Below are 20,983 nucleotides of genomic sequence, written 5' to 3'. Positions count from 1 at the left end.
GCTTTTCGCAGAACTACTTCTAAGATTTACGCTCTTCAATTTTATCGGGGGACTGTGTTGTTGTGGTTGTTGTTGTTGTCTTGCTGTGGTCTGGGACTACTGCTGTTGTTGCTGTTTTTATTCTGCCTTGCCCAAGCTTGCATTTAGTGTTGAAAAATTGCCAGGAATTGAAAAACGTTTGCTAATTGTACTTATATACTTAATTCATTTTATTTTTATTTTCGCGACTTGCTTACCTGTCCTACACTTTCCACTCCTGTCACGTGTTTTTGTATTGTCTGTCGTTTTCTGACCCGCCCTGACTGGACATCTGTGAAATAAGAACTTCATGGCGCATCGGATTCCTCCTCCAGTCTAAATAAAGATTCTTCTGATTCTGATTAAGTGATCTGTTGTCCACACCCGCCCTGCGTTTTTTTTAGAATTTGGTGAAAAATAACCCCCAATACTTCAAGAGCTGCAATGCCACGTGGTGAGTACGAGAGGGTGGGTCCTTAATAAATAAGGTCAAGAAACAGTCCTTGATGAGCCCCATGCGGCCCCGGGGCCGCAGGTTGCCCATGGTAAACTGGACTAGCATGGTGAACTGGACATCCATAGTGAACTGGATTTCCATGGTGAACTGACTTCCATGGTAAACTGGACTCCCATGGTGAACTGTATTTCCATGGTAAACTGGACTCCCATGGTAAACCGGACTTCCATGGTAAACTGGACTTCCATGGTAAACTGGACTTCCATGGTAAACTGGACTTTCATGGTGAACTGAATTTCCATGGTGAACTGGACTCCCATGGTAAACCGAACTTCCATGATAAACTGGACTTCCATGGTGAAATAAATTTCCATTGTGAACTGGACTTCCGTGGTAAACTGGACTTCCATGGTGCACTGAATTTCCATGGTGAACTGGACTTCCGTGGTAAACTGGACTTCCATGGTAAACTGGACTTCCATGGTGAACTGGACTTCCATAGTGAACTCCCAAGCGAAATGCTGAGGGAGGGTGGCGTTTGTGCACAGACTGCCCTACATGACATCATAACAACAGTCTGGACCACTGTCCGGGTTCCGCAGGATTGGAAGGACGCCCTGGTGGTCCCCCTCTTTAAGAAGGGGGACCACACAGACTGTAACAACTACAGGGGCATCTCACTTCTCAGTGTGCCGGGAAAGGTCCAGGCACACTGAGGAGAGGCTTGAGGAGCACCAGTGCGGTTTCAGGAAAGTGCAGTCCTGCAAAGATGCCATATTTTCTGTCGTCTGCTACAGTAGAGGTGTAGGGAATTCCAACAAGACCTACATCTCTGCTTTATTGACCTGGTCAAGGCCTGTGATACCATCCGTAGGCCTGGGCAATGGGTTGTTCTTCGTGCTTTCGGAATCCCTGACCCGCTGCGGTCAAGGGATGGCTTCCTATTGGTCAACCACGTTATATATGCCGATGATCTGGTAATTGCTGCTCACTCAGAGGAGGAGTTGGAGGCGCTGCTGCTGAACCTAGAGCTTGCCACTAACAGGTGGGGCCTTACCATCAGCCCCACCAAAACTAAGCACCTGCCTAGGTATTTTGTACCATCGGACACTCCACCCCCACTACTCCCAATTGGTGATGGGGCAGTTGTGGAGAAAGTGGAGAGTTTCTCATACCTAGGCAGTGTTCTCATGACCGGCTCCGGTTTGATAGCAGAGGTCTCACTCCGAATCAGTCAAGTGGCATTATTTTTTCATCCGTTGCGTAACGCTGTGTGGAAGCTACCTGGTCTGTCGCTCCACACGAAGCTTCAGGTCTTCTCGGCCACGGTCAATCCCTCCCTTCTCTACGCCTGCGAAATGTGGACCCCCCTAATGGAACATCTTCGCCAGTTAGAAACATTTAGTCTGGCCTGCCTACGATCCATCCTGGGTTTAACCAGGCTGGATTGTGTGAGGAGCTCACAAATCCTTGAAAAATGTGGACAGTCCCATCGGTGAGCTCCTCCGGCAGGCAATGCTGCGTTGGCTGGGTCATGTAGCCTGCATGCCCAGCCACCGCATGCCTAAACAGCTTTTGTTCAGCCGGATAGAGGGGGCTAAACAGGCGCGGCACAGGCTAGAGAAGAGATGGAGCGATGTGGTACAGGAGGACGTGGAGCTGAGTGGACTTGACGATGACTGGTACCAGCGGTGTCAAGATCAGCCTCTGTGGAGGAGGCTCGTGAAGGACGCTACTGGCCAGTTGAAGGCAGTCGCCCTCCAACAACAACGGAGGGAAAAGAGCGATGCTCACAACAACGAGCAGAGTGCCGGGTGGCTAAAGCACAGCACGTTGGCACAGTAGGGGGCACAGGTGGTGCATCAGCCAGGCATCTCAGTCAGTCGACCCGTGGCACCTGGGTCTGCCCCGTGACCTCCTGCCAGCGGGCGTTCGACACTTCACGTGGCCTCAACGTGCACATAGCCTGGCACAAGCGTCGTGGTGACGTCACCGCCACTTTGTGGCGAATGGCGGTTGTTGTTGTTGACGTGTTGATGTGTGTGTGTGACGTGTTGGTGTGTGTGTGTGACGTGTTGGTGGTGTGTGTGTGTATACGTACTCTCACCCCATCTCTAGGGTCCAACTGTCCTTTGAGAGGGTGGGCGGGAAGAGGGAGAGAGGGACACGGGGAGAGAAAGAGAGAGGTCAACAATTGTCAGGTGATGGCCGCACAATTCGGGCCGCATGCTGTTAGCGAGCACCCATTAAGTTGCAACGATTAAATAATAACGGTGGTGGTGTCGCCGATGCAAACCGTGCAATGCTACACTAGGCCACCTTTGCCTTCAATCCACTTTTGACGATCCAATATCCCCCGTATAGCCTTTAGGCATGCTGTGTAGGGGCGAGTGCTATTCGTGAGTAGCAGCTATGAAGAATATGCTTAGGTTTTTTCGGTAAAGTCACGTAGGTAAAACATCAAAATTGATAAAAAAATAAAATAAAATAATTTTGATGTTTTACCTACATGGTGACTTTACCGAAAAAAACCTAAGAATATGAATCCTTGCAGTCACGAAAGCTTCAAATCTAGAAGCTATGAAGAAGGCCGGTAGGGCACACGAGGGGGTGGGTGGCCAGCATCACGCCCAGCCGCCTTCGTCTCCCCAGTGCCTGTGTTTTTACACGTGGCACCTAGCTACCCTTTTAAGGTTGAGTTGACCTAGGGGAGACCCAGGGGCGGTTCAAATATGTCCCACTGACGCTGGCCGTGTGGGGGAATCGAACGCTGGTCGCCGGGTTCGTAGCGGAGAGCGTTAAGCGCTGCGCCACCGCTCCCCATGACGTTCACAAACACCACCACCACCACCACGACCAAACTGCGTGACATATCTAGATGTGAGCACTGGGGAGACAAAGGCGGCCGGGCGTGGTTATGGCCACACCACGCTGTCGTGCGACGTGCCAACCTTAATAGGCGTTCAGTAATAAGCCCTTGCCCCAAGAGTCTATGTGGGCTACACGGGGAGGGGTGGGATCTTTATACTTGTGCACAGACACACGCACGCACCCCTACACACAATTGTGTGCACGCCACAGACAAACACCAGGACACGGAGATCAATTAATATACCCATCAGTGTGGACAACACGGTGGTGATGTTGATGATGTCGATGATGATGTTGATGATGTTGGTGATGATGTTTATGATGATGATGTTGATGATGGTGATGATGATGTTGGTGATGATGTTCATGATGATGATGATGTTGATGATAATGTTGATGTTGGTGGTGATGATGTTGATGAGGTTGGTGATGATGTTTATGATGATGATGATGATGTTGGTGATGATGATGTTTATGGTGATGATGTTTATGATGATGATTTTCATGATATTGATGATGATGATGTTGGTGGTGGTGGTGATGTGGGTATTGATGGTGATGATGTTGATGATGTTGGTGATGATATGTATGATGTTGGTGATGATGATGTTAATGATGCGAACACGGTTGAAGCGTGCACCTGTCTGATCATCAGTGTCCCATTATCGGCGTGTTCAGTTTATTTCTCTCCTTATCGCCCTCCTCATCTATGTCTCTCTCCCCCCCCCTCTGTCTCCCTCTCTCGTCCGTCCGCTGTCGCCCTCTCTCTTAACCCCACTCCCTCCTCCCCTCATCTTTTCCACTCACTCTCTGTCCAGTTCCCACCCCCCCCCTCGCCTCTCTCTCTCTCTCCATGTTTCCCTTCCAGCCTCTCTCATTCCTACCTCTCTCCTCCCTCCCCACTCGCTTTCTCACGGTTTTCTCAATTTGCATTTTGTTTTTCTCTCTCTGCCCTCTCTCTCCCCACCTCTCTCTCTCTGTGTGTGTCTCGCCGCCATCTCTCTCTTTTTTTTACGATCAGTGGAAACAAGAAGATGCTCGGTGTAGGCGGCACTTTGCTTCGTTCATCATTTTTTATGTTTTTTTCCAATGCTTTGCTTTAAGGGCACCCACCCCCCTTTTTAAATGAAATATTTCACGAAAGATTTCACGCTCTGCGCTCTCCTCCTTCTTACCCCTTCCCTCTATCTCCACCCCCTCTCTCTACCCCCCCCCTCTCTCTCTACCCCGCCCTCACTTTTTTTTCTACCCCCTCTCTCCCTACTCCATGTCTATGTCCCACCTGTTAATCTCTCTCTCTACCCCCTCTTTCTACCCCCCTCTCTCTACCCCCTCTCTCTACCCCCTCTCTCTACCCCCCTCTCTCTCTACCCCCTCTCTCCCGACTCCATGTCTATGTCCCCACTGTTCATCTCTCTCTACCCAGTGTCCCATAGCAGCACCAGCAGCACCACCAGCACCACCACCACCAGCACCAACACCACCACCAGCAGCACCACCAGCACCACCACCACCAGCACCACCACCACCACCAGCACCACCACCACCACCAGCACCAGCACCACCACCAGCACCACCAGCACCACCACCACCACCAGCACCACCACCACCACCAGCACCACCACCAGCACCACCACCAGCACCACCAGCACCACCACCACCAGCACCACCACCAGCACCACCACCACCACCAGCACCACCACCAGCACCACCACCACCAGCACCACCACCACCAGCACCACCAGCACCAGCACCACCAGCTCCCCCTCCCTCTCCCTCTGGCTGCACCTCTCCCCTCGCTCTCCATCATTTATCTCGACCCAATCGCCCCCCCCCCTCTCGCTCCCGTGTGCTCCGGTCGCCATGGTGACGAGATAACATCACCACGGAGGAGAGGCGCGTCACCCCCCCCCCCCCACATCTTGTGTTTACCGTGCACGTCTGTGTGTGTGTGTCGTCTGTGTGTGTGTGTCGTTTGTGTGTGTGTCTACTATGTGTGTGTGTGTCGTCTATATCTGTGTGTGTCGTCTGTGTGTGTGTCTACTATGTGTGTGTGTCTACTGTGTGTGTGTCTGTCGTCTGTGTGTGTGTGTCGTTTGTGTGTGTGTGTCTACTGTGTGTGTCTACTGTGTGTGTGTGTCGTCTGTGTGTGTGTCGTCTGTGTGTGTGTCGTCTGTGTGTGTGTCTAGTGTGTGTGTGTGTCGTCTGTGTGTGTGTCTAGTGTGTGTGTGTGTCGTCTGTGTGTGTGTCTACTGTGTGTGTGTGTCGTCTGTGTGTGTGTCGTCTGTGTGTGTCTACTGTGTGTGTGTCGTCTGTGTGTGTGTCGTCTGTGTGTGTGTCGTCTGTGTGTGTGTCGTTTGTGTGTGTGTCTACTGTGTGTGTGTCGTCTGTGTGTGTGTCGTCTGTGTGTGTGTATGTCTACTGTGTGTGTGTGTGTCGTCTGTGTGTGTGTCTACTGTGTGTGTGTCTACTGTGTGTGTGTCGTCTGTGTGTGTGTCGTTTGTGTGTGTGTCGTCTGTGTGTGTGTCTACTGTGTGTGTGTCGTCTGTGTGTGTGTCGTCTGTGTGTGTGTCTACTGTGTGTGTGTCGTCTGTGTGTGTGTCGTCTGTGTGTGTGTATGTCTACTGTGTGTGTGTGTCGTCTGTGTGTGTGTCGTCTGTGTGTGTGTCTACTGTGTGTGTGTGTCGTCTGTGTGTGTGTCGTCTGTGTGTGTGTCTACTGTGTGTGTGTCGTCTGTGTGTGTGTCGTCTGTGTCTGTGTCTACTGTGTGTGTGTCGTCTGTGTGTGTGTCGTCTGTGTGTGTGTCTACTGTGTGTGTGTGTCGTCTGTGTGTGTGTCGTCTGTGTCTGTGTCTACTGTGTGTGTGTCGTCTGTGTGTGTGTCGTCTGTGTGTGTGTCTACTGTGTGTGTGTCGTCTGTGTGTGTGTCGTCTGTGTGTGTGTCTACTGTGTGTGTGTCGTCTGTGTGTGTGTCGTCTGTGTCTGTGTCTACTGTGTGTGTGTCGTCTGTGTGTGTGTCGTCTGTGTGTGTGTCTACTGTGTGTGTGTCGTCTGTGTGTGTGTCGTCTGTGTGTGTGTCTACTGTGTGTGTGTCGTCTGTGTGTGTGTCGTCTGTGTGTGTGTCGTCTGTGTGTGTGTCTACTGTGTGTGTGTCGTCTGTGTGTGTGTCGTCTGTGTGTGTGTCTACTGTGTGTGTGTCGTCTGTGTGTGTGTCGTCTGTGTGTGTGTCTACTGTGTGTGTGTCGTCTGTGTGTGTGTCGTCTGTGTGTGTGTCTACTGTGTGTGTGTCGTCTGTGTGTGTGTCGTCTGTGTGTGTGTGTATGTCTACTGTGTGTGTGTGTCGTCTGTGTGTGTATGTCTACTGTGTGTGTGTGTCGTCTCTGTGTGTGTAGTCTGTGTGTGTGCGTCTACTGTGTGTGTGTCATTTGTGTGTGTGTCTACTGTGTGTGTGTGTCGCCTGTGTGTGTCTACTGTGTGTGTGTGTGTCGTCTGTGTGTGTCTGTCGTCTGTGTGTGTGTATCGTCTGTGTGTGTGTGTCTACTGTGTGTGTGTCGTCTGTGTGTGTGTGTCCTCTGTGTGTGTGTGTCGTCTGTGTGTGTGTATCGTCTGTGTGTGTGTGTCTACTGTGTGTGTGTCGTCTGTGTGTGGGTGTCCTCTGTGTGTGTGTGTGTCGTCTGTGTGTGTGTGTCGTCTGTGTGTGTGTGTCTACTGTGTGTGTGTGTCTACTGTGTGTGTGTCTACTGTGTCTGTGGGTGTGTCGTTTGTGTGTGTGTGTGTCTACTGTGTGTGTGTGTACTGTGTGTGTGTGTCTGTGTGTGTCGTCTGTGTGTGTGTGTCGTCTGTGTGTCGCGTGTGTGTGTGTGTCTATTGTGTGTGTGTGTCTACTGTGTGTGTCGTTTGTGTGTGTGTATCGTCTATGTGTGTGTCTACTGTGTGTGTGTGTCTACAGTGTGTGTGTATCGTCTATGTGTGTGTGTCGTCTGTGTGTGTGTGTCGTCTATGTCTGTGTGTGTCGTCTGTGTGTGTGTGTCGTTTGTGTGTGTGTCTACTATGTGTATGTGTGTCGTCTATGTCTGTGTGTGTCGTCTGTGTGTGTGTCTACTATGTGTGTGTGTCTACTGTGTGTGTGTCTGTCGTCTGTGTGTGTGTGTGTCGTTTGTGTGTGTGTGTCTACTGTGTGTGTCTACTGTGTGTGTGTGTCATCTGTGTGTGTGTCGTCTGTGTGTGTGTCGTCTGTGTGTGTGTGTCTACTGTGTGTGTGTGTCTACTGTGTGTGTTGTCTGTGTGTGTGTGTCTACTGTGTGTGTGTGTCGTCTATGTCTGTGTGTCATTTGTGTGTGTGTGTCTACTGTGTGTGTGTCGCCTGTGTGTGTGTCTACTGTGTGTGTGTCTACTGTGTTTGTGTCGTCTGTGTGTGTGTGTCGTCTGTGTGTGTGTCGTCTGTGTGTGTATCGTCTGTCTGTGTGTGTCTACTGTGTGTGTGTCTAGTGTGTGTGTGTCGTTTGTGTGTGTGTCGTCTATGTGTGTCGTTTGTGTGTGTATCGTCTATTTGTGTGTCGTTTGTGTGTGTGTGTCGTTTGTGTGTGTGTCGTCTATGTGTGTGTCGTTTGTGTGTGTGTGTCGTCTATGTGTGTGTCGTTTGTGTGTGTGTGTCGTTTGTATGTGTATCGTCTATGTGTGTGTCGTTTGCGTGTGTGTGTCGTTTGTGTGTGTGTCGTCTATGTGTGTGTCGTTTGTGTGTGTGTGTCGTCTATGTGTGTGTCGTTTGTGTGTGTGTGTCGTTTGTGTGTGTATCGTCTATGTGTGTGTCGTTTGTGTGTGTGTGTCGTTTGTGTGTGTGTCGTCTATGTGTGTGTCGTTTGCGTGTGTGTGTCGTCTGTGTGTGTGTGTGTCGTTTGTGTGTGTCGTCTGTGTGTGTGTGTCGTTTGTGTGTGTGTGTCGTCTATGTCTGTGTGTGTCTACTGTTTGTGTGTGTCGTCTGTGTGTGTGTCTACTGTGTGTGTCTACTGTGTGTGTGTGTACTGTGTGTGTGTCGTCTATGTCTGTGTGTGTCTACTGTGTGTGTGTGGTCTGTGTGTGTGTGTCGTCTGTGTGTGTGTGTCGTTTGTGTGTGTGTGTCTACTGTGTGTGTGTCGTTTGTGTGTGTGTGTCGTCTATGTCTGTGTGTGTCTACTGTGTGTGTGTGTCTACTGTGTGTGTGTGTCGTCTGTGTGTGTGTGTCGTCTGTGTGTGTGTGTCTACTGTGTGTGTGTCTACTGTGTGTGTGTCGTTTGTGTGTGTGTGTCGTCTATGTGTGTGTCGTTTGTGTGTGTGTCGTTTGTGTGTGTATCGTCTATGTGTGTGTCGTTTGCGTGTGTGTGTCGTTTGTGTGTGTGTCGTCTATGTGTGTGTCGTTTGTGTGTGTGTGTCGTCTATGTGTGTGTCGTTTGTGTGTGTGTGTCGTTTGTGTGTGTATCGTCTATGTGTGTGTCGTTTGTGTGTGTGTGTCGTTTGTGTGTGTGTCGTCTATGTGTGTGTCGTTTGCGTGTGTGTGTCGTCTGTGTGTGTGTGTCGTTTGTGTGTGTCGTCTGTGTGTGTGTGTCGTTTGTGTGTGTGTGTCTACTGTGTGTGTGTGTCGTTTGTGTGTGTGCGTCGTCTATGTCTGTGTGTGTCTACTGTGTGTGTGTGTCGTCTGTGTGTGTGTGTGTCTACTGTGTGTGTGTGTCTACTGTGTGTGTGTGTACTGTGTGTGTGTCGTCTATGTCTGTGTGTGTCTACTGTGTGTGTGTGGTCTGTGTGTGTGTCGTCTGTGTGTGTGTGTCGTTTGTGTGTGTGTGTCTACTGTGTGTGTGTCGTTTGTGTGTGTGTGTCGTCTATGTCTGTGTGTGTCTACTGTGTGTGTGTGTCTACTGTGTGTGTGTGTCGTCTGTGTGTGTGTGTCGTCTGTGTGTGTGTGTCTACTGTGTGTGTGTCTACTGTGTGTGTGTCGTCTATGTCTGTGTGTGTCTACTGTGTGTGTGTGGTCTGTGTGTGTGTGTCGTCTGTGTGTGTGTGTCGTTTGTGTGTGTGTGTCTACTGTGTGTGTGTCGTTTGTGTGTGTGTGTCATCTATGTCTGTGTGTGTCTACTGTGTGTGTGTGTCGTCTGTGTGTGTGTGTGTCTACTGTGTGTGTGTCTACTGTGTGTGTGTCTACTGTGTGTGTGTGTCGTCTATGTCTGTGTGTGTCTACTGTGTGTGTGTGTCGTCTGTGTGTGTGTGTCGTCTGTGTGTGTGTCGTTTGTGTGTGTGTGTCTACTGTGTGTGTGTGTCGTTTGTGTGTATCGTCTATGTCTGTGTGTGTCGTCTGTGTGTGTGTGTCGTCTGTGTGTGTGTGTCGTCTGTGTGTGTGTGTCGTCTGTGTGTGTGTATCGTCTGTGTGTGTGTGTCGTTTGTGTGTATCGTCTATGTCTGTGTGTGTCGTCTGTGTGTGTGTGTCGTCTGTGTGTGTGTGTCGTTTGTGTGTGTGTGTCGTCTGTGTGTGTGTGTCGTTTGTGTGTGTGTGTCGTCTATGTCTGTGTGTGTGTCGTCTGTGTGTGTCTACTGTGTGTGTCTGTATCGTCTGTGTGTGTCGCCTGTGTGTGTGTCTACTGTGTGTGTCGCCTGTGTGTATCGTCTATGTGTGTATGTGTGTGTGTCTACTGTGTGTGTGTGTCGTCTGTGTGTGTGTATCGTCTATGTCTGTGTGTGTCGTCTGTGTGTGTGTGTCGTCTATGTCTGTGTGTGTCGTCTGTGTGTGTGTGTGTGTCGTCTGTGTGTGTGTCTACTGTGTGTGTGTCTGTGTGTCTGTGTGTGTGTGTCTACTGTGTGTATCGTGTGTGTCTGTGTGTGTGTCGTCTGTGTGTGTGTCTACTGTGTGTGTGTCTGTGTGTCTGTGTGTGTGTGTCTACTGTGTGTATCGTCTGTGTGTGTGTGTGTGTCGTCTGTGTGTGTGTCTACTGTGTGTGTGTCGTCTGTGTGTGTGTCGTCTGTGTGTATATGTGTCGTCTTTGCCGTCCCGCCCTTCATAGGCGCTACTCGCTAACTGCACTTGCCCCACCAGTTGACGGCTATACGGGGGATCTTTGTCTCTGTCGTCTGTGTCGTCTGTGGGGAGCGGTGGTGCAGCGGTCAGCGCGCTGCGCTACGAACCCGGCGACCCGAGTTCGATTTCCCGCTCACGGCCAACACCAAGTGACGACTATCTGAACCGGTCCTGAGGATCCCACCCCCTCCCCCAGGTCGACTCAGCCTTAAATAAGCGCGCACCTGTTGCGGCGTGTAAACATCAGCACTGGGAAGACAAAGGCGGCCGGGCGTGGTGTTGACCACTCACCCAACCCCTTCACAGATGGCCGCTCGCTAACAGCACTTGCCCCCAGCACTCTGTTGTAAGGCTACAGCGGGGAAGGCAAATAAACTTTGTATTTAGCGAGCACCTATTAAGGTGCAATGCGTCATACACGCACGCGCGCGCGTTCACGCTACAGGTGACGGCGGCTTCGGGAGGATTTCATCCGCAGGTGGATTGACCGTGGCCGCTGATGACGGTGGTGATGGCTGCGATATGCAGCAAGCGGAGAACAACAACACCGATACCAACACCTCCGCCGTCCCCTACCCTCCTATAGCCGGTGGTGATCTTTACGCTCACCACGTTTCGGGCTGAGTCGACCTAGGAGTGGAGGATACGAAGATCGCCCGTATCGGCGCACGAGGCGGTGCTGGGTGACCGGCACCACGCCCGGCCGCCTTTGTCTCCCCAGTGACGATACAAACAAAGACAAAGACTCCCCGTGTAGCCTTAACAGACTTATTGGGGGCAAGTGCTGTTAGCGAGTAGCACCACCTATGAAGGCCGGCACAGCGCACGAGGGGGTGCTGGGTGGCCAGGCACCACGCCCGACCGCCTTTGCCTCCCTAGTGTGGGTCCACACAAAGACAAAGATCCCCCGTATAGCCTCGACAGACTGTTGGAGAGGGGGGGGGGGGGGGCAAGTGCTATTATCCAATGCCGGCACGGCGCACGAGGGGGAAAAGGGGGGGGGGGGGGGTGGCCAGCACCACGCCCGGCCGCCTTTGTCTCCTTCGTGTCGGCACAGACGCGCGCGTGCACGCACCACACACCTGCACGTAAGACATCATCGACGGCTGCCTGCAGTCCGGCGCTCACCGCCGCTCATGGCGCCGCCCACGTCTTGCAGTCGATGCTCCGAGACTCGTCGGCTGGAGGAGCTTGGTGATGGTGGAGGGGGAGGTTGGTGATGGTGGAGGGGGAGGTTGGTGATGGTGGAGGAGCTTGGTGATGGTGGAGGGGGAGGTTGGTGATGGTGGAGGTGATGGTGGAGGTTGGTGATGGTGGAGGGGGAGGTTGGTGATGGTGGTGATGGTGGAGGTTGGTGATGGTGGAGGTGATGGTGGAGGGGGAGGTTGGTGATGGTGGTGATGGTGGAGGTTGGTGATGGTGGTGATGGTGGAGGTTGGTGATGGTGGAGGTGATGGTGGAGGGGGAGGTTGGTGATGGTGGTGATGGTGGAGGTTGGTGATGGTGGAGGTGATGGTGGAGGGGGAGGTTGGTGATGGTGGAGGTGATGGTGGAGGTTGGTGATGGTGGAGGTGATGGTGGAGGGGGAGGTTGGTGATGGTGGTGATGGTGGAGGAGCTTGGTGATGGTGGAGGGGGAGGTTGGTGATGGTGGTGATGGTGGTGGTGGTGATGGTGGAGGTGATGGTGGAGGGGGAGGTTGGTGATGGTGGAGGATGGTGGAGGTGGTGGTGGTGATGGTGGAGGAGCTTGGTGATGGTGGAGGAGGAGGTTGGTGATGGTGGAGGATGGTGGAGGTGGTGGTGGTGATGGTGGAGGAGCTTGGTGATGGTGGAGGAGGAGGTTGGTGATGGAGGAGGATGGTGGTGGTGATGGTGGAGGTGATGGTGGAGGGGGAGGTTGGTGATGGTGGAGGGGGAGGTTGGTGATGGTGGAGGTGATGGTGGAGGATGGTGGAGGAGGTTGGTAATGGTGGAGGTGATGGTGGTGGAGGAGGTTGGTGATGGAGGAGGATGGTGGTTGGTGATGGAGGAGGAGGATGGTGGTGGTGATGGTGGTGCAGGAGGTTGGTGATGGTGGAGGATGGTGGTTGGTGGTGGAGGAGGAGCTTGGTGATGATGGAGGAGGAGGTTGCTGATGGTGATGGTGGTGGTGGTGTTGATGGGGGTTCGTGGCAGTTGATGGTGGAGGTGAAGCACGCGAGTCCCCGGCGTTCTCTGTGGGTCAGGGTTCGAGTCCGGGGCGAGGGGTTCAGGGAGTTATTACCGCAGCGGTCGCTGTGGTTGCCGTTTCGAGGCCGCCAGCGTCGCTGCTGTGCGAGACGGCACGTGCCCACCTGTTGCAGCTGATGATGATGATGATGATAATGATAGATCCACATTCCGATGGCGGGAACCCGTCTATCCTTGATCAATGCAGGACTCTAATGGACCATGTCTAAGTGTATCTATCTGTGTGTAGCAGAAAGTGCCCACCCGTTGCAGATCACGCTGCAGCTGATGATGATAATGATGGATCCACATTCCGATGACGGAGACACGTCTATCCTTGACCAATACAGGACTCTAATGGACCATGTCTAAATGTATCTATCTGTGTGTAGCAGAAGGTGTCCACCTGTTGCATATCACGCTGCAGCTGATGATAATGATAATGATGGATCCACGTTCCGATGACGGGGACCCGTCTTTCCTTGACCAATGGAGGTCAAGGATAGATGCATTCATTTTATCCAGGAAAGGTCTCGGTGAGTCTCAAGACTCGTTTGCAAGAGTTGCACTTGCTACATTTGGGATACTTTGGGGCCAGTTGCTTGTCAAGTGAAGTTGGTTCGGTTTCGTTCGGGAGGAAGTCTGGAGTGGGGTGGGCAGTGCAGTGTTAGGAGAAAACCTCACGGAGCACACACACAAGGTGACGGACAGCACGCAGAGCTGCGATACACAGACGGGATGACAAATCCACACTGCTGCATCATCAAACTAAATGATACATTTTTTTACAGGGTAAGGCACCAACCACTGAGAAGCGACCTGCCCACACGCACACCCTACACATGCCCCACACACACACACCCTGCACATGCCCCACACACACTCACACACCCTGCACATGCCCCACACACACATCCTGCACATGAGCCACACACACACTCACACACTGCACACACACACACCCTGCACATGCCCCCACACACACCCTGCACATGAGCCACATACACTCACACACCCTGCACATGCCCCACACACACACACCCTGCACATGCCCCACACACACTCACACCCTGCACATGCCCCACACACACACACACTGCACATGAGCCACACACACCCTGCACATGTCCCACACACACACATCCTGCACATGCCCCACACACACACACACCCTGCACATGAGCCACACACATCCTGCACATGAGCCACGCACACCCTGCACATGCCCCACACACACACACACCCTGCACATGAGCCACACACACACCCTGCACATGCCCCACACACACACACACACCCTGCACATAAGCCACACACACCCTGCACATGAGCCACACATACCCTGCACATGCCCCACACACACACACACCCTGCACATGAGCCACACACACACACACATTCTGCACATGCCCCACACACACACACCCTACACCTGAGCCACACACACACACACCCTGCACCTGCCCCCCACACACCCTGCACATGCCCCACACACACTCATACACCCTGCACATGCCCCACACACACACACACCCTGCACATGCCCCACACACACACACCCTGCACATGCCCCACACACACACACACCCTGCACATGCCCCACAGACACTCACACACCCTGCACATGCCCCACACACACACACCCTGCACATGCCCCACACACACTCACACACCCTGCACATGCCCCACACACTCACACACCCTGCACATGCCCCACACACACTCACACACCCTGCACATGCCCCACACACACACACACCCTGCACATGCCCCACACACACTCACACACCCTGCACATGCCCCACACACACACACACCCTGCACATGCCCCACACACACTCACACACCCTGCACATGCCCCACACACACTCACACACCCTGCACATGCCCCACACACACACACCCTGCACATGCCCCACACACTCACACACACCCTGCACATGCCCCACACACACACACCCTGCACATGCCCCACACACACTCACACACCCTGCACATGCCCCACACACACACACCCTGCACATGCCCCACACACACTCACACACCCTGCACATGCCCCACACACACACACCCTGCACATGCCCCACACACACTCACACACCCTGCACATGCCCCACACACACTCACACACCCTGCACATGCCCCACACACACACACCCTGCACATGCCCCACACACACACACACCCTGCACGTCCCACAAACACACACACTCTGCACATGCCACACACACACACACCCTGCACATGCCCCACACACATACACACACCCTGCACATGCCACACACACACACACCCTGCACATGCCCCCCACACACACACACCCTGCACGTGCCCCACACACACACACTCACACACCCTCCACGTGCCCCACAAACACACTCACACACCCACTGCACATGCCCCACACACACACACACCCTGCACATGCCACACACACACACATCCTGCACATGCCCCACACACACACCCTGCACATGCCCCACACACACACACCATGCACATGCCCCACACACACACACCCTGCACATGCCCCACACACACACACCCTGCACGTCCCACAAACACACACACACCCTGCCCTGCACATGCCCCACACACACTCACACACCCTGCACATGCCCCACTCACACACCCTGCACATGCCCCACACACACTCACACACCCTGCACATGCCCCACACACACACACCCTGCACGTCCCACAAACACACACACACACACCCTGCACATGCCCCACACACACACAAACACCCTGCACACGAGCCACACACACAATGATAGCTCAACTAAGTGGCTTACCATCACGTGGACATTTATAGAAGCCAAATAACTCTAAACGCGTGACGTTTGATTCCAAACGTGGAGGGGGAAACCGGAGGACTCGGAGAAAAATCCACGCGACCACGGGGAGAGAGATACAGCAAACTCCAAATATACAGCAGCAGGCGTCAGGGTTGGAATCGAACCTCGGATCCTGCTAGGATCCTCCTGTATACCTGGCGAAGTAGTTAACATCTCGCTACCCTAGCGCTACGAACCCGGCCACCCGAGTTCGATTCCCGCTCACGGTCAACACCAAGTGACGATTATCTGAACCGCTCCTGGGCCTCCCCTAGGACGACTCAGCCTCAAATGAGTACCTGGTGCTGTGTGTAAACATCGCCACTGGGGAGACAGAAGCGGCCGTGCGTGGTGGCGGCCACCGACCCCCTCGTGCACCATGCCGACCTCCTGTATACCAGGCGAGGTAGTTGACATCTCTTTACGCGATGCACACACTCCCTTTGCCATCAGCGCGCTGTATCACAAGCGGCTGCAACCTCTCCTGCCAGGGAGATTGTCACGAGAGACTGCCGTGGAGCAGAGGTCGCAACCGGGTACCCGATACCCGTACCCTACCCGATACCCGGCTCCCCGTACCCGGCCAGGTACGGGATACCTGTTTGCGACCCTGGTGCGGTCGGGTACGGGTACGGGTAGGCCGTGAGTCACTAGTGAGTAACTGTTTGTCACTCATTTCGGGTAGGATACGGGTACGGGTAGGGAACGGGTACCCGTACCCGGCCGGGTACAGGTACCCATTTGCGACCCTGGTGCGGCCGGGTACGGGTACGGGTAAGGAATCAAAACCCGTTTGCGAACTCTGCCGTGGAGTCAACAAACGCACAGGTGGATTTTTCTCCGGGGTCCTTAAACGCGCCTTTTCCACGTTTAGAATCAACGTCAGGCGTTTAGAGTCATTCGGCCGCTATCAATTTTCACGCGGTGATGATAATTAATTGAGCCACTTCGTTGAGCTTGTCGTTTGCGACTGGCCAGGTTCGCTTCTGAAAAAAGAGCTTTAAATTTGAGCTCGGTGTGCCTTACCTGGTAAAATAAAAGATGTAGTGATATTAAAACAGAGCTATGATTTGTATAGCCTCCCTCTGGTGTCAGAACAATTAACCAATTGGTAGTTTTATGATTTTTGTTCTTTCTGATTCTCAATTAAGATTACTGGAGCCATCCAGAGATCGGCCGAGGAATTTTGCCGAACATCTCCAATTGTAAACGAAAGTCCTGACACTCAGTTTAGGTTTTCCTTTTTAAAAAAAAACATACATAGATTTTTACGTTATTCAATACACATACGTTGCAATGTGAGGACTCTATTCATGTTTACAGTACACAGTTTACACGAGCGCACAAATTAGCACGCTTCAACGGAGTTTCAGACAGAAAATGTTGGCTTCTTAATCGCCGCTATTTAAACAATTTCATTAGCAATGACCCCCCCCACCACCACTTATTAATCTCGGACCCAATGGAGACGAACGCTCACGCGTGCACGACAGGGGTTGTGTGACTACGTGGCTTCACGATAGCCGTGTCGGAGCCAGAGCCAAACACGGTACCACACAGTACCGGGTTTCAAATCCTGGGTCTACGTATGTGTGTGTGTGTGTCACCCTCACAACAACGAGCGGAGCGCCGGGTGGCTAAAGCGCAGCAAGTTGGCACAGTATGGGGCACAGGTGGGCTGCATCGGTCCAGTCATCTCAGTCAGTCGACCCGTGGCACCTGCTGGGTCTGCCCCGTGACCCTCCTGCCAGCGGGCGTTCGAAGCTTCACGTTGCCTCAACGTGCACCTAGCCTGGCACAAGCGCCGTGGTGACGTCACCACCACTTAGTGGCGAATGGCGGTTGTTGTGTGTCACGCTCTCCTCTCTCTCCATTGGTTCATCATCGGCAGAGCCCCAAGTCCCTGGAGCTGGATGTTTATGTCATTTTGTGTTCACGATGGCCACGTCCGAGACACCAAACCAACAGCACCACAGATCCACCGGAGCGTGTTGCCTCTCTTCCCTTCTCTCGAAGGTCTCGTCATGGCCATGTCAGATACGTCTAGCCAGTCCTGTTGAGCGCACGCGTTTATTATAAGCCCTCGGTTCTGGGTGTTGTGTTTGTATTCGTCTGTCTCCCTCTCTCAGAGGTCCCATAACGGCGCCATGCCAGATACACCTGTCCCAAGGTGAACTGATTGCCTCCGTTCAAATCCACCAAACCTGTGGCGTGCGAATGAATTTCATGGTCCCATTCCGGTCACCGACGACTGCACAACATCCCCCATCACGTCATCGATTCGGGGCGGTGGGTGGTGGTGGCGGGGGTTTGAGCAACGAAAATGTTTGGTCCAGCCTCTCGCTCCGGCCACGAATGTGTCTCTCCCTCTCTCTCTGCTGTGAACTATGAAAGAAGGGCCCATTGGCCGAAACGTCGCAAACCACGCGCATATATATTCACGTGAGGGCAGTGTTTTTTGACAAATGTGTTTAGTTTGTTTTTTTAATTATAATTTACGCTGCCAAAGCATTATCACACGCGACAGCGGAAAAAAAAAACATATACATATGTGGGTATATAATATATATTCTCCAGATGTCTCTTCGACACGCAATGCCACTCTTTTAATGGGGGGAGCGGCTCGTTTTCCCCTACAGCATCTAGTGATGGCCCCCGCCGCCTGGAGGACTTTCCAGAGGGTGGAGGGACGGGGGAGGCGGGGACGGTTTAATCGTCCCAACAACACCACCACCACCACCACCACGGCCACACATAATCATCATCATCATTGTTATTATTATAACGACAACAACTACAAGGACGTCGGCGTCACGGCGATGCCGCCGTGAAGTGGGACTCACGATGTTGACCGGCCATTCGAATGCACATTTTGACCCGTTTCAAAAGCACGAAGCTGGGGGTTAGGGGGTTAGGGGGGGGGGGGTAATGCACGTAGAAAAATGCAGATACAACTCCAGAACAACCCCCAAAACAATGGTAACATTTATACATATCATATCGTACCGTGGGCGCGTATCTAAATGACCGTATTTAGCACGCAATGTAGGTTACATTTGAGGGAATGAAACACGCTCACCTGCTGAATGCTTCCCCTGTGTGTGTCTCTCTCTCTCTTCACCGCGACCTCAATTTGAGGTCAACGCCGGTTCGTGCGTGCGGTTCGTTTGAAATGACGGGGCTACTGTTGCTTGTTGTTCTTTTAATGATCAATATTGTCGTCGTCGTCGTCGTTAATTGTTCGCGATGTATACGCGTGCGATGCTGCTGCTGCTGCTGCTACATGTTGATTCCAAGTTGAGCCAGATCCCCTCACGCACCATCCTCCTCCTCCTGCCCGTCGCCACATCTTCATCTTGTTTCCTCCTTCATCGCGTGCACTCGCCCGCCATGCGTCCCGCCGCGGAGAGGCGATGCCCTGCGCGCTCCCTCCAGCTCCCCCCTCCTCGCTCTCTCTTCTCGCTCTCTCCCTACAGCTCTCCACTCTCTCGCTCTCCCTCCAGCTCCCCCCTCCTCGCTCTCTCTTCTCGCTCTCTCCCTACAGCTCTCCACTCTCTCGCTCTCCCTCCAGCTCCCCCCTCCTCGCTCTCTCTTCTCGCTCTCTCCCTACAGCTCTCCACTCTCTCGCTCTCCCTCCACTCTCTCTTCTCGCTCTCTCTCTCCAGCGCTCCCTACAGCTCTCCACTCTCTCGCTCTCCCTCCAGCTCCCCCCTCCTCGCTCTCTCTTCTCGCTCTCCCTACAGCTCTCCCCTGTACTCTCTCTCTCTCCCCCTCTCCCTACAGCTCCCCCTTCACCCTCTCTTTTTTTTTACGATCAGTGGAAACAAGAAGATGCTCGGTGTATTCGGCACTTTGTTTCGTTCATCATTTCGTAAAAAATTTTTCGCTCTCCCTACAGCTCTCCCCTCCACTCTCTCTGCAACTCTCCCTACAGCTCTCCCCTCCACTCTCTCTGCAACTCTCCCTACAGCTTTCCCCTGTACTCTCTCTCTCTCCCCCTCTCCCTACAGCTCCCCCTTCACCCTCTCTTCTCGCTCTCCCTACAGCTCTCCCCTCCACTCTCTCTGCAACTCTCCCTACAGCTCTCTCTCTCTCCCCCTCTCTCGCTCTCTCTCGCTCTCTTATTTCTCGCTCTCCCTTTCGCCTTCCCTCTCTCGATGTTTTCCCCCCTCTCCCTTCGCTTTCTCCCAACAGAGCTCTCTTTGCTATCTCTCCATACAGCTTGCCCACCCTCTCCCCTCTTCATTAAAGCTCTCCCTTTGCCTCTCTCCCTCTCTCTCTCTATTCTCTCTCAAGAGCTCTTCTATTCCTCTCTCGATTCGCTCTCCCGTCTCTCCCGGCAGCTGCCCCCGTTCTTCTCTATACCTGCAGCTCTCCCTCCACTCAGCTCGCTCTCCACCCTGCCTTTCTAGTATTGGACAACCTCACTCTATCTATCTTTCGCAAATATTCCCGAATGCTCTCCCCTCACACTCTCTCTCTCTCTCTATCGCTCTCCCTCGCTCGCATGCAAGAGTCGCCCTCTCTTTATCTCACTCCAATTCCTCTCTCTTGATTTCCTTCTTGTCTCTCTTTTTTTACGATCAGTGGAAACAAGAAGATGCTCGGTGTAGTCGGCACTTTGCTTCGTTCATCATTTCGTAATTATTTTTATTTAAACTTTGCTTTATGTGAACCCCCACCTCTCGCTCACTCTCTTTCCTTTCCACCTGCCCCCCCCCTCTCTCCTCCAATTATATTATCTCTCCCCCATATCTCTCGCACCATATGCTCACGCTCGACATATTTTTTCATCTTCTGTCTCCCCTCTCCCTCCCACTCTCCCCCTCTTTCCTCTCTCCTTCCCCGCCTCCCTTTTCAATTTTCCCTCCCTCCACATCTCCCACTCTCTCTCTAACCTCTGCCCCCCACCCCTCTCCCCCATCTCTCTCCCCCATCTCCCTTTCTAACCTCTCTCCCTCCCTCCCCCATCTCTTCCCTCCCTCCACATCTCCCACTCTCTCTCTCTAACCTCTGCCCCCCACCCCTCTCCCCCATCTCTCTCCCCCATCTCCCTTTCTAACCTCTCTCCCTCCCTCCCCCATCTCTTCCCTCCCTCCACATCTCCCACTCTCTCTCTAACCTCTGCCCCCCGCCCTCTCCCCCATCTCTCTCCCCCATCTACCTTTCTAACCTCTCTCCCTCCATCCCTCCCCCATCTCTTCCCTCCCTCCATCTCGCACCTCGCGCGCTCTCTTTTGTTTTTACGATCAGAGGAAACAAGAAGATGCTCGGTGTAGTCGGCACTTTGCTTCGTTCATCATTTCGGGGGTTTTTTCAAACGCTTTGCTTTATGTGCCCCCCCCCCCCCCGTTTTTAAATAAAAGATTTCACAAAAGATGTCACGCTCTGCTCTCCTCCTTCTTACCCCCCCTCTCTCTACCCCCTCTCTCCCTACTGCATGTCTATGTTCCCCCTGTTTTCTATGTAACATTTGTAATGTTTTTTTTTAAAACTACGACAAGTGCTGCATCTGCACCCAGCCCTTCTCGCTGTCCTACGGCCACCGAC

General features: G+C 53.0%; 2 protein-coding genes across 3 annotated transcripts in view; both read right to left on the bottom strand.

Moving 5' to 3' along the window:
• SYT17 (synaptotagmin 17) overlaps window positions 1-11,666 on the bottom strand; it is a 36,179-nt gene extending 24,513 nt beyond the window's left edge. Inside the window, exons 1-2 of one of the 2 annotated variants that reach the window (XM_078857116.1) lie at window positions 11,467-11,666; window positions 2,577-2,600 (exon numbers count right to left, since the gene is read on the bottom strand). In XM_078857116.1, coding sequence (XP_078713242.1) covers window positions 2,577-2,600; window positions 11,467-11,484 — 42 coding nt within the window. In that variant the 5' untranslated portion in view covers window positions 11,485-11,666. Of the gene's footprint in view, window positions 1-2,576; window positions 2,601-3,986; window positions 4,012-11,466 lie in introns of those variants that run through there. The other variant, XM_078857117.1, reaches the window with a different exon arrangement.
• LOC144932730 (uncharacterized) lies at window positions 11,519-19,146 on the bottom strand. The gene is made up of 3 exons (XM_078857118.1): window positions 18,513-19,146; window positions 17,047-17,220; window positions 11,519-12,599 (listed from the first exon to the last, which is right to left on the bottom strand). Exons 2-3 carry the CDS (start codon window positions 17,127-17,129, stop codon window positions 11,519-11,521), a joined length of 1,164 nt encoding a protein of 387 aa, XP_078713244.1. The 5' UTR covers window positions 17,130-17,220; window positions 18,513-19,146.
• Window positions 19,147-20,983: the final 1,837 nt, after the last annotated feature.

Source organism: Lampetra fluviatilis, chromosome 5, assembly GCF_964198595.1.
Source record: "Lampetra fluviatilis chromosome 5, kcLamFluv1.1, whole genome shotgun sequence".
NCBI lineage: Eukaryota > Metazoa > Chordata > Hyperoartia > Petromyzontiformes > Petromyzontidae > Lampetra > Lampetra fluviatilis.
Note: the sequence above shows the minus strand (reverse complement) of the source record. Positions and strands in the feature narration are given on the sequence as shown.